Source organism: Lycium ferocissimum, chromosome 9 (assembly GCF_029784015.1).
Source record: "Lycium ferocissimum isolate CSIRO_LF1 chromosome 9, AGI_CSIRO_Lferr_CH_V1, whole genome shotgun sequence".
In the NCBI taxonomy this organism is placed as follows: Eukaryota; Viridiplantae; Streptophyta; class Magnoliopsida; order Solanales; family Solanaceae; genus Lycium; species Lycium ferocissimum.
Window position 1 is genome coordinate 5,895,509 of NC_081350.1, and position 13,522 is coordinate 5,909,030.

General features: G+C 34.7%; 1 protein-coding gene and 1 long non-coding RNA gene across 5 annotated transcripts in view; both read right to left on the reverse strand.

The window, feature by feature from the left end:
* Positions 1–7,290, reverse strand: part of LOC132029551 (copper-transporting ATPase PAA2, chloroplastic) — a 33,958-nt gene extending 26,668 nt beyond the window's left edge. For 3 of the 4 annotated variants that reach the window (XM_059418815.1, XM_059418816.1, XM_059418814.1), the window contains exons 1-8: positions 6,594–7,290; positions 5,513–5,590; positions 4,949–5,046; positions 4,754–4,807; positions 4,004–4,090; positions 2,893–3,054; positions 2,231–2,341; positions 1,111–1,179 (exon numbers count right to left, since the gene is read on the reverse strand). In XM_059418815.1, coding sequence (XP_059274798.1) covers positions 1,111–1,179; positions 2,231–2,341; positions 2,893–3,054; positions 4,004–4,090; positions 4,754–4,807; positions 4,949–5,046; positions 5,513–5,590; positions 6,594–7,185 — 1,251 coding nt within the window. In that variant the 5' untranslated portion in view covers positions 7,186–7,290. The remainder of the gene's footprint in view (positions 1–1,110; positions 1,180–2,230; positions 2,342–2,892; positions 3,055–4,003; positions 4,091–4,753; positions 4,808–4,948; positions 5,047–5,512; positions 5,591–6,593) is intronic. The other variant, XM_059418813.1, reaches the window with a different exon arrangement.
* A 4,966-nt stretch (positions 7,291–12,256) lies between these two features.
* LOC132029553 (uncharacterized) lies at positions 12,257–13,297 on the reverse strand. The gene is made up of 2 exons (XR_009407860.1): positions 13,070–13,297; positions 12,257–12,984 (listed from the first exon to the last, which is right to left on the reverse strand). It is a non-coding gene; the product is annotated as an uncharacterized LOC132029553 (long non-coding RNA).
* Positions 13,298–13,522: the final 225 nt, after the last annotated feature.

The window sequence follows — 13,522 nt, forward strand, 5'->3', positions numbered from 1 at the left end:
ATCTCATCAAGTTGTAAGTACGCTTCTCTTTTCATTATTTTCTCACATGGTTAAAGACCTCTACGATCTTTTTGGTGGAGACTTAGTAACTTCTGCCAACTGACAGGCAGCCTTATATTGTTTATCTAACCAAGTTTTCTATCTTTGTAGAATTATTATCTTTCTTTCTTATGATGACTGTTCTAGCTGTACCAATCTTCTTTTCAGTAACGATACCAGTAGCACAGTGCTAGTTTGAGTTTTTTCATTATGGTGACACTGCGCCTCTTTCTGGTGACTGTACGGAGATACTACACCACTTCATGGTGATTATTACTCTAGTGACGCTGCGACTTCTATTAATACCATTCTAGCGGCTCCATGCCTTTTCTAGGTGAATGTTCAGTGGCACTGCACCTCTTTTTTCTTTTTAAGGTTCTTAGCACTGAACTCATAGCGGCAGTGCACCTCTTTTTGATAACCATTTCGACAAGACAACCTTTCTCCAACAGTCCGACCATTATTTTGACAACTTTTGAACTTCTCCGACGAGATTCTAGCAACCAAAAATTTTCTCCCAGAATTTCAGTTTCAAATTTTTTCCAGTGAGATTCAAGTTGTCAAAGGATAATATTTACTTGATGAAGTTCAGACACTACAGGATTCGACCACTACGCTCAATGAAAAACCACCAGAATTTAGCTTAGACGACAGTTCAAATAAATTTTCAGATGTTGTGATCTTTTTTTTAAACAGTTAACATAGATGTTGTGATCAATTTTGTACTCTCAAGTTTTATGTCATTACCTCAAGAAAATAGTAGTTTTAATCTTTTTCTATAACCGTTGTCTATGGGCCACTTGCATGCACCTTTACTAATTCCATGGGGTACCTGCTATCTCCCATCACTAGATACTAGGTAACTCTGTCCCTGAGGCTAGGATTGATGGGAAAAAGCATCTAGTGTCTTTTTTCCTACAGTGGATAGTAGCTGTAATAGCCTACTAAAGAAACATCCCTACGGTATCTGTTTTCCCTCCTCAAGGTTCTAAATATCTAAATGCTAGAAAATGTTCCAAGCAGCCAAATTACTTGGAAGGGGAAAACATCACTAAGAAACAGTGTACTGACCATGTTAACAATCTTGGAAATTGTTGAGTTGGAACCAGTGGAAGAGGCCTCAATCCTCAAAGGGCTGTCCTGAAACATAACAACAGGGACTTCAATGTAAAATAATAGAAACCGAAATGTAATTCCAGTCTTTCAAAAAAATCTTGTTCTACTATCATAAGGTGTTCATCAACCAACATCTCCATCAGCATAAGTGGCACAAATCTAAACCAATCAAACCACAAAGGCATAAATCTAATGAACCATCACCCTTTTTATGGTTAATACATTTGAATTTGATGAAGGGGAGCCTTGAAGCGACGGTAAAGTTGTCTCCGTGTGATCTATAGGTCACGGGTTTGAGCCGTAGGAGCAGCCACTAATTCTTGCATTAGGTTAAGCTGACTACATCACACCTCTTGGGATGTGGCCCTTCCCCAGACCCAGCTAGCGCAGAATGCTATGTGCACCAGGCTGCCCTTTTTTTTTTTTTTTTTCCTTTGTTTTTTTACATTTGAATCTAATGCCTCACCAGTATTAGAATGGATATAAGTTGGTATATAGCCTGTTCCTATGTTAACAACAATAAGAATAACTATTCATTCTAAAAGGCCATCAAACCTCATTTTGCTACAGATGACACAGCGGGACAGTAAACTACTCCCTCCGGTTCAAAAATAAGTGTCCACTTAGCCTTTTTATTTTTGGTTCAAAATAAGTGTCCACTTACATAATCAAGAAGGAATTAACTTTATTTTTCCAAATTTGCCCCTATTTACTCAAGGCAATAAATAGGCAAGAATCTTACTCCATTAAGTAAGGGTAGTTTAGTCAAAATACCTATTTTATCTAGGAGTTAGTGTATTCTTATTTTATTTTTTTGTGATAAGGTTGGAGTTAGTGTATTCTTATAGGAGTCAGTGTTTTCTTAAGGGGTGTGAAAAAGGATAAGTGGACACTTATTTTGAACCGCAGGGAGTTGTTTACATCAGATAGCTGCAAATAGCATATCTATACACGTAATATCTTGGCACCATGTCGGAACAGAGCTGAATGGACGTAGAGGATTCATATAGCTGAACCCAAACTAGTTTGGGATTATCATATTTGATTGATTTATTGAATCCTGAAACCACCATACCCAATTTATTGTACCAGCTGAGACAGGCACACCCATCTCCTTAAATACCGGAAGAGACTCTCCCGTAAGCATAGATTCATCCACAACACTTCGACCCGCAACGACTCTTCCCTGCAAAGGCAATTTAATTATCATTGGAAATGTATGATGTTGTATGTCCACTGAACAAACAGGAGAAAACAAGTATTTTAAACAGAACTCGACATCCTTGAACAGACATTTGTATTCCTTCTGAAGATTGAAAAAGGAGTCATAAATGCTTTTAAACTAATGATAATTAGTTGCTTTTAAACAGGACAAATTTCTCAATTTGTCCAAAATTACCTATTCAATTTTAGGGAAAACTTTAAAAAAAAAAAAAAAAAAAATCATCGTATTCCATTTGTTTTTAAGATAAGGACCAAAAAGCGCCAAAGCAAGAAAATGTGCTAGAAACCACCGTTAAAATGTACAGGTAATAACTTTTTCCTTGTCTAGTGATTCCATATTTTGTTCGTAGAAGTTGATGGCCTTAATTTACATTAGCATCTTAAATGCTTGGACCAATGAAATCCAAGGGAATTAGTATATATGTATTCTATTCTGCTTCAATGAATATCTTCATACATTCGTCCTTGGGCTAAACTCCTGAAAGAAAAGTACTCATGCAAAATTTGACTTACATCTACAGGTATAGTTTCTCCAGGCAAAACGAGCAAAGAATCACCAACTCGAATATCATCAGTTGGAACCTCAATACATATTGCATCAGAACCGACAACATCAGTCGAGGAACCACTGCCGGAGGAAGTAATTACAAGTCTAGATTGAGTAGATATAAGCGACTGCCAAAAGAGCCACACCAATATTTCGTAAGAAAAAGGAGTAATAAAGTATAGAAGCTTCTCCAATCATGAATACAATGGGATACATAAAGTAAGGTACAATACAAACTTTGATTTATTTAATTCTTCAGCACTTCATTAGCGAACTCTGGGGATATTGTCTGAACAGTAAAATGTATTCTATTTCATTTAGATCAAAAAATAAAAAAAAGTAGCATTGTGTAGCCTTTATTTATTGTGTTCAACAAAGTAAGAAAATGTAGCCCAAATATAACCTTAGATTACTCTTTGCTATGAGCAATATTAGGTAGCATAAGTCTTAAATGTTCAGAATATTAAACATATAGATGTGTGTAAGTAAACGCTGCCCTCAGAAAAGAGAGATCAGATCTTTTATGCAACTACTAAAACTAGATCATCCGTAGCCCACTTCATACATACCTTTTACACGCTCTAAAAATATTTGTTTTCTTTAAATAAAAGATCAAACTCCAAAAGTATAACTGCTAATAACCAATAGTAGCTCTCTGGAAAAGTGGACTCTTTAAGGCATCAATAAAACAAGAGAAAGTTTGATAGCGGCACAGTTCAGTTTTTCTTATAAGGTAAAAGTTATAGCGGGTGTGGTTCATTTCCATCTCAAATATGTTAACTAGTGTGTGCATAGAATTCAAAGTCTGAGGACTTATTGGAAAAACAAAACATTCATAATAGTTGGATTTCATTCTATCAAGGAAAACATAATGGTCAGTAACAAGATTAAATAGGTGGTTTAGCATATTAGTCTTATGAATGGTTATAACATATTCATTGATGAAACTGTATCAGAGAACTCCATTAGCTAAAACAACTGGTATTAATTTTCCAACCTTTAAAAATAGTCAAATATTGAGCAGTCTTATAAGCCCATATTTTGGTCCATTCTCTTAATACAATGGAAACAACTTACTAATAGCTCATTCATGTCACTAGATGCTTTCAGCCTTGCCCTTTCCTCCAAGGAACGCCCTAGTAATACAAACCCAAGAAGCATGACCTGCATACTAAAATCAATATTTCTGAATGAGAAAATTCATCGCCTAAAGGGACAAACAGTTTAATTGGAAAATAGCTACAAATGGGAACCACATTGTGAAAGTTAATGATTGCTAGATGGAGAATGATTATATATTCATGGAATTTCACCAAATTCAGCCATTGCAAGAGGAGAATGGATTCACTGGTTAGCGAGACATTCCAAAATAACTTCAGACAGGTCAAGAAAAACCGATTAATGATTTAGAGTAGAGGACCAGGTGAAACCCTGATGACATTATTTGAATTTTGCTAAGAACCCTGATGACATTAATTGAATTTTGCTAGGACTTCAGACGGAAATATTTTGAAGCTTGCGGTTCTTTAATGTTAAGAAAAGAGCCCAGAGCCCAATAAGGCTCAATCATCTGTGGCACCACCTCGACAACCTACTACATTGAACTTTGTGGAACGAAAGACCTTCTCAGCTAAGAGCCGAATTTAGAATTCATAAACAACTATGAAAAGAGAAACTCGTTGTTCAAGACTACAATCCGCTGACTGTCCTAAATAGCAGAAAGCAGGAGTACATATTAGCAGGCAAATGAAAACAACACGGACAGAAAAAAAGGAAAGAATCTAAGCACTTCCAAGGTAGTAGAGAGGAAAGTAAGAAAAGACAAACCGGCTCATCGAAAAATGATGCTCCCCATTGAAGATCAGGGTTAAGTAGTGAGACCTAAGAAAGAGAAGAAGTTGTCAGCATATCAGTCTTAACTCAAGAAAGTAGAGTTTCTAATATGTAACAAAAAAGAGGCATTGAAATCATAAATTAAGAGCTGCTAGCAAGATAAAGGGCACAACTTTAATTGATTCTTACAGAACTAATTGCAAAAGCAGCAATCGATCCAAAGCCAACAAGAGAGTTCATATTTGGTGATCCCTTTGCAAACGCCCGAAGACCATCAAAGAGCAGGTCTGTAACATAATTTATTCGGCCATTAATGAACTAGGATGATAAAGACCCTACATAGTTCCTATCTACAGAACTTAAATGACGCTAGCATTGAAAGAAAAACAAAGGCAGCCCAGTGCACTAAGCTCCCACTATGCCTGAGGTAGGGGGAAGGGCCCGCCCATATTTTCATTTGAATTCTTGACATGACACTATTAACCTGCGAACTGAAAAGGGATTCTCATCTGCTCATAAGAACTTTAAGCTATCGACTCTCTTCAAAGACTTAATCGCAGAGATAAAAGTCAAAATTGGACATCAAATTCAATCACACTATCATATACCCATTTGATTTAGTCAACTTCCACAATTAACTAAATAAAGTAACAAAGAACTTAAACAAATAAGAAAACAGAAAAAGATAAATAAAGTAGAAAGTAGCTGCCAATTAAGAAAGAACAAGAATAGAATCAACAAGTAATGACTAACCTCGTCCAGGTCCAAACAAAGCCCCTATTGCCAATCCAGCCTTGACATAAGAATTGTGCAGTACATCCAACATTGGACCTGTACCAATGTAGGTCAACTAGTCTGATTTATCCAGAACAGAAAATTTCATCAAAGACTGGCTATTTAGCTTTTGATACATATATTTCCAAGCAGAATTAGATATAGGGCCCGTTTGGCCATGGATAATTTTCACTTTTTTTTTGCGGAATTTTATTCTGGCGTCATGTTTGGCATAGAATTGTTATAAATTTCCGGGATTCAACTTGAAGTTGAATTCCGGAATTCGAAAAAACTCCAAATACGTGTTTTCACATTTTTCACTCCAAATCACTCACAAAAATTCAACTTTTTACCAAATACCTTTTTTTTTTTTTTTTTTTTTTTTTTTTTTTGCAAATTTCACATTTTTTTATGTCCAAACGCCCACATAATTTAGAAGAAGAGCAGTGTAATATTGACCATTATGGAATCGGATGTACTTCTATGAGTTAATATATTTGCCTTATTTCTTTTTAAAATTTCTTACAAACGATTAAATCAAATGTTCAAATCCTCGTTGTTTTGAACTGGCAAGCATGTCTATTCACTCAATAAGAGGCTCCAAACTTTTGCAGCCTTCAGTTTTTGACAACACCAACAACATACCCAGTGTAACCCACCGGTGGAGTCTGGCGAGATTAGAGTAGAGTGCACACAGACCTTAAAAGAGGCTATGTCCGAAAGACTCTCAGCTCAAGTAACGCATATCAAAGCAATTAGAAAAAAAGAAAATACATACTCCCTCTGTCCTAATTTATATGACACTTTTTTCATTTTCGCAGTGCCAGAAAGAATATCTTTCTATATTTAGCAACAATTTAACTTTAAAAATTACCATTTTAACCTTAATGAAATGATTTCTAGCCACGAAAATTTCTTTTGGCTTGTTTTAGACCACAAGATTCAAAAGACTTTATGTAATTGGGACGGAGGGAGTACATAATTAAAGAGAACATAGCAAATAATAGGGGCAAAAAAAAAAAAAAGAAATGAAATGTGCATGTTATGGTAGTTAATTTACCGTGAATATGAATGCCAAGAGAGTGGAAAATATGAGTAGCATGAGTTCCACAGCATAAAGCAACTAAAGTCCAAGCAAAAGCCACTCGATTTCGACTGTGAACAAGCAATGCTTCCTTTTTCTTCACTGTTTCCTTCCACTTGTTCACCTTCGCTTCCACTCCTAACCCTGACGACCTTTTCCTCGTCGGGAAACCGCATTCCGTTAACCTCTTAGCCAACTCTTCAGCCGTTAAACCGCTCTCCGGTTTCAACTTAACCGCAGCTGTTTCCGTCAACATGTTGACTACAGCTGATTCGACGCGCTCGTCGGTTGATAATATCGACTTGACGCGTGAGACACACGCGCCGCACATCATCCCGCTCACATCCAGTAGCGCGGTCGTTGTCGACTCATCTTTCTTCAACTGCTCAGTTGTGTTCGCTGGAGGTTTGAAGTCAACAGCCTTTGCGAATATGGCATTGCGACGCAGCAGTAGCTGACTACTAGTACGACGTTGTTCATTGCCGTTGATGCGGCGTCGTTGGTGAAGGAAGGTGGAAGTGAGGTTGTGATCGTGTGAGATGGAGAATCGGAGGAGATTTGTCGTCATTGCTTGTTTCTCCGGTGGAGTTAGGATCGGAGATGTGCAAAAATGGATATGAAAGGAAATGTAAACTAGTAAAATGAAACAGGAAGTAGTGGCACAGGTTGAATGTTCAACGCACTACAATGACACGTCGATTTGGATTTGGATTCGGATTCTTGTTAGTAGTTGAAATGCATAAAACGTGTGATCCTAATTTACTTTTATGTTCGGTATTTCTATCATCAAGTTGTTGTATTGATTAAGATTTTGTGCTCCATCCTAATTTAGGTAACATGTTCACCCCTTTTTTATGTTTGGCATTAATATTTTTATTTTTAAAGTTAATGAGATTTTTTATTTTATTAATTAGTCATGTTAAACCTTCGAAATGATCCTGAAATACTAACAAAAATGAGAGTCCAAAAAGAAAAAATATTTAATTACTACTCCTAGCTTGGTAACACCACCTCTTACTAGTGTCCTTATCAATTGATTCAGCAATTAGGTGTTCTTAAATGTTAAACGGTGTCTTAAATAACTTATTATAATAAAGTTCGATAAGATCCACGCAGTAATTTCAAAGACTTCCTTTCATGTTTGATTTTATCACACTCACCTCCTTTGTAATTTACAATATTTTCGTATAACTCCTTGTTTTGATTTTTTTGTAACCATTCTTTAAACATATTTAAAATAAATATAAATGAATTACGATTTGACAAATTTACCTTTCTTAATATTAATTTCTTCATACTTAAACAAATACTTTAAAAATAAACCAGCAAAAATAAATTAGTACTACTACATATAGATACACGAGTAAAGCCAACTGACTACTTATTCTTTTTACGCATATCCTCATTTTCTTCTTCCTATCGTTAGTATTCTCTTCTCTGTTACTGATCCTTGTTGGATCTTGTAAAAATCTAGAAACAATCACCTAATATCCTCTTAAGATTGATATCTGCAAGCATCTTGAAATAATAGTGAAACGGAATTAATAAATGAAACTTTGTCCGTACATGAGTCGAGAAGAATATGACATTTACACGTGTGTCTATATGTAATAGAACTATTTTATTTTTGCTGATTTATTTTTAGAGTAGTTGTTAAATATGAAGAAGGGCAAATTTGTCAAATCGTACTTAGTTTTTATTTATTTTAAATAGGTTTAGAGAATGGTTAAAAAAAAAGTCAAGGGAGGTATCATACTTAAGAGATATTGAAGTCCTGATTGCTCTCTTCGCATGGGCATATTAATCATTTTTACATAAGATAGACAAAAATGAATCTAACTCCCAAATTTAAGAAATTATACATGATCGATTTTGTTGCCTTTTGATTAAATAAATTTGTTGGATTTCATTAGATTGGAGATTGGATCAGAAGTGTTGTCATTTCTTAAAGTTATTAAGTGAGTGTATATGTTTCGTGTCGTATTAGAAGAATAGACCATTGAACTGAAAACTCTATATTTGGGGATAGTACTTAGGCCCGGTTGGACATGGTTTGAAACCACCAATATCTGGACATGTAATTTGGATATTTTAAGTTGAATTTTTTCTTATAAATATAAAAATCTCACAAATTGTGAAAATTATCAAAATATTTTCAATTTTTATACAATCTTACTAAATGGGCAAGTCATAGTTTAAAACAAAATTAATACATTACTAGAAGACCTTTCTAAAAAATACAACATCAATTAATCAAACTTTAGTTCAATAAAAACGAAAATTTAACATGAATAGTAATGTAACTACTCTTTAATATAATCCTCCCACATAAATTAGAGGTTGGCAGTATAAATAAATGTTGGTGGAAGTTAATGAGATTGGTAAATGATTGATTGAGGTAATTGTTAAAAATATTTACCAACTTATGGGGTTTTTTAACAAAATATAAACTTATGAATTAAATTTTATATTTAAAAAAGCTGAAATCATAATTTCAAACCTCAAATCATGCCTTTTTGGATGATTTGGAGTTTGAAACTATGATTTAAAATCATGAGTGAAAATGCATATTTAAATGCTGATTTGAGGTCATTATTTCAAATCATGATTTGAAAACGCATGACCAAGAGCCTGTTTGGATGGACTTATGCCTATAAGCTGTTTGCAGCTTATAAGCTAAAAAAAATAAGTTGGGGTAGTCTAACTTATTTTTTTTGGCTTATGTTGCTTTAGATATAAGCTGCTTTAGATAAAGTCAAATGGGCTCAATTATTTTTTTGTTTTTTATTTTAAGCACAAAATGACTTTTCCTGGCCAGTCAAACACTCAAAAAAAAGAAAACGTTTATAATAAGAATTTAAAGCCAATCCAAACGGGCTCCAAATGCTTGCTTAGACATGGACATAGCAACTTTCAACTTGTGATTGGTTGGTTATTTTACTCCTTGCTTCTCGAGATTTCTACTAGACTTGTCATTTCTTAGAAATATGATTTGTCGTCAAATCAATTTTAATTGTCTTTGGGTCGTAGTATTTTTTGTTATATTTGACATAAATGTATTCCGTATGATAACTGAAAGTGTATTTTGGTAATTTTATAAATAAATGTAAATATAAAACTTTGAACTTTAATAATATTTATTAGTGAGATTCTAAATATAAATATACTGACAATGGCGAAATCTATCATTTTCATATTAAGTGTCGTTATTTAAGTCTAGTGAACAGAATAAAATAAATAATGTTAATTTCTAAGAATCTTGATAACCGACTCTCAATAGGAAAAATGAGGTCGAAACAAACGAGGCACGCTTAATATGTTGGTCACAATTTTTTTTACAATTAAATGTGCATATGAAGTAACTATACATATTTGTTTTATATTTTATAATATAAACCTCTAATTGATCTGCAGGCATAATTGTATCTATAGATACTATGGGATTTCATAAATAACTTATGATTGTTTTCTAACATAGACTTGACTTAGAAGATAGAAAGAGATAAAAGATATGATTTTCAAATAATAATAGCGATACATGAAATAAGATATAGGAGAATTAGTTGTTCTTTAAATGCTTTCCATTCAAAGGATGAATTGGTAGGTAGAGTTTCCTATTTCATTCTCTTGATGGTAGGTAGGACGGGAATGAGATATTATTATATGATTTTAATCCCTTCTCTTTAAGACCAATAATACTAGGCAGTTCTGATGCCAGATCGCACATGCGTCATTAACACCCATGTGTACCACATGCATTTCTTTATTCAAATCAATGTCTATCTACCGTTTCTTCTCTCTCATTCTTTCTTATTTTATTTTTTGGCCAAAATCATTTTATTATATTTTTCATTTTTTCAACTGAGGGGCGTACCATCTGAACCCTTCAAGATAACTGTTAATGTGCCACTTAGACACAAAATAAATATGCAACAACACACGCATGATGCGTGTAATTCACACGCAAAAATAACAAATAAGACGGAGCCACGTGAATTTTAGCTTTAAAAAAAAAAAGGATTTTACAAAAAAAAAAAAAAAAAAAAAAAAAGTCATTAATTATTCCGGCGGTGCTTTTAGAAGAGTGGTTAACGACCGGTGACCCGACCCGAAATCCGATGAAAAAGTAAAACTTAGTTTCTACTCCCCCCCACCCCAGCCAGCAACCCACCCACCTAACCCTTTCTCCTCTCTTTGTTCTTTCCCTCGTCAACCCGTCCCCACCACCACTCCTCCGGCGAGCTCCTCTTTTTTTTTTTTTTATTCTTATAATAAGCAAAAAAAATTCGTTCCTTTAGATTCAAGTGCTAGATAGAAATCATAAACAGAGAGTACTGTTTTTCTCCATACCAAATCACATGAACGGAGATGGCGGAGATGGCGGTGATGGGGTGGTCCGTCGGTGAGAGGACAGCAACAATGTTAGAAAGAAGAAGAAAGGGAGGAAAATTAGTTGATTCAGAAATCTTTTTCTTTTGTAAAGATTGAAAAGAAATAAAACAGAAAAGGAAAAAAAAGAAGGTGCAGGAGGAAAAAATTGCAGAGCTTTGGGAAAGTAAAATGGGGTGAAGAAGACGATGACGTGGAGTGGGTGGGTTGCTTTCCTTTTTTGATTAAGTAATTGTTATTTTTAAAAAATGAATAAAAAGTCCTCTTTAGTTATTTACTTAGTGCCAAGTGTCAACAAAAGAAAAAAAGGTGTCAACTTTTCAAAGAAAAAAAAAAAAGAAAACTATTATTTGGAATCTACTCACGCGCCCAACGAAAGTGAATTACACTTTTTTATTTTGTGTCTAAGTGGCACATTAACAGTTATCTTTATCTTTTAAAGTCTGTTCTTTTGGCCCAAACGAATAAAAATATGGACGTGTATCATATCTTTTTTTTACTTTTATTTTTTCATTTTATTTACTTTTAAGGCATTCAGATTGGGGTTGTTGGATTGGGTCACTCCCAAAACCCAGATGGTACAGTTTCTTTTTCCAAAGCTAGATGGTATTCGTGAGAAAAAGAGTGTTTAATCAGGAAAATTTCCTAAAATCCCTTCAAACCCCTAAAACAGTAGTCCTAGCTACCAAGTTAAACAAGTAACCTCCAATTAATGACCAAGTCCAGCAACCGTGGGGGCTGCTGAAGGACAGATTTTTTCACTGTTCAGCTAATTGACAATACGTTTCATGTTAATATATGTTAATTAGTATTTCATGTCTTGTTATTTTAGTCATTTTTCACTTTCGGCTGTGTTCGTAAGATTAGAATACATATAGTAAATTACCTCTGGTTTTGTACCCATGGAGGAACAGGAACCTCTAATGGTTGGACCAATATCTTAAAGAACAAAGTTTGGACGTGTATCATATCTTTTTTTCGTGATATATTTTGTCTCAACTTTCTTTTAAGTACTTAGAGTACACATTATATTATGTGCTTTAGAAATGCGGTACTACAATAAAATCATTTTTAGTATAATTGCACTATTATCCAACTTGCGAAGTAGTAAAGTAGAATTGATTTTTCAAAGACCTTTTTTAATCAACAGTCATCCATGGTGGAGGATGGGTGTTACGGACGTCAGCCTATATATGTAATTAAAAAGAATTAGTACAAAGAGCAAGACATAAACCTAAGCATCCAGAACATGATGACAAACGATAGAATTCATTTTTATATACATCTGGTTACAAATGTTTGCCTAACTTGATAGAGGTTACCTCCATCACATTTTGACTACTATAAGCTTCACAAAAGGATGCCATACACACAGTTAACAAAACTATACAAGATTCAGTACCACTGTTTCTAGTGTTGGCATCATTCTAACAAAATGATTCTTCCTTGGTTTTATGCTGAAGTTTGGGATACCATCTTGATCAAGTTTCACTGTTGATTTCACTATTTCTGGCAGAGGTATAGCTTCATCAAGTGTAACTTGATCTCTCAATCTTTCCCCATATTAGCTAGTTAATCAGCAGCCATATTGCCCTCTCGGTATGTGTGGACAAAAACAAAATTACACTATTTTAGAGGTGAATAATCTGATCAATGACATGTTGGATTTGTTGTTAATCATGTTAATAATCAGCTGGGGATCAGATTCCGCTCACATAAAAGGAACTTATGCTAACACACAGTTTCAAACCCTGTAAAAGAGCTTTGGCCTTGGCCATTTTGTCACTGAATTGGCCATAGTATTCAGCATTCAGCATAGGCCAGGACAAAGCAGCCAAGGTTGCCTCTAATGATACAACATCCTCCAGAGCTTCCCCGATCCCCTATACAACAGACATCAATGTTAGTTTTAGCCAACCAAACTCAGGCTTATTCCATTTAACCAGGTGACTACTGGTTGTTTGTTTTGCCTTCTCCACTGCATTACACATCAAATTCCAGGATAAAGGCAATTGGACTTTGGCAAATTGGATATTTAAAAGAATGGCCATGTTTTTACAGACCTGCTGAACAATAACTCTGCCAGACATGCAAATATTGTCATACCATCTATTTTTCCATATCTCCCAGCATATAACTGTTGGGAGGCATTGTAATAGCACTGCATGGATACCATATTAGCCTTAGATAGCCACCAAGATATGAGTAATTGCCTCGTGTTTAAACATGTTTTGCAATCTGGCTCATACAAAACATGATTGTCTCTTCATTATGGTAGGACAGTAGGAACATTCAGACATGCAAATATTGTCATACCATCTATTTTTCCATATCTCCCAGCATATAACTGTTGGGAGGCATTGTAATAGCACTGCATGGATACCATATTAGCCTTAGATAGCCACCAAGATATGAGTAATTGCCTCGTGTTTAAACATGTTTTGCAATCTGGCTCATACAAAACATGATTGTCTCTTCATTATGGTAGGACAGTAGGAACATTCAGATCATAGCAT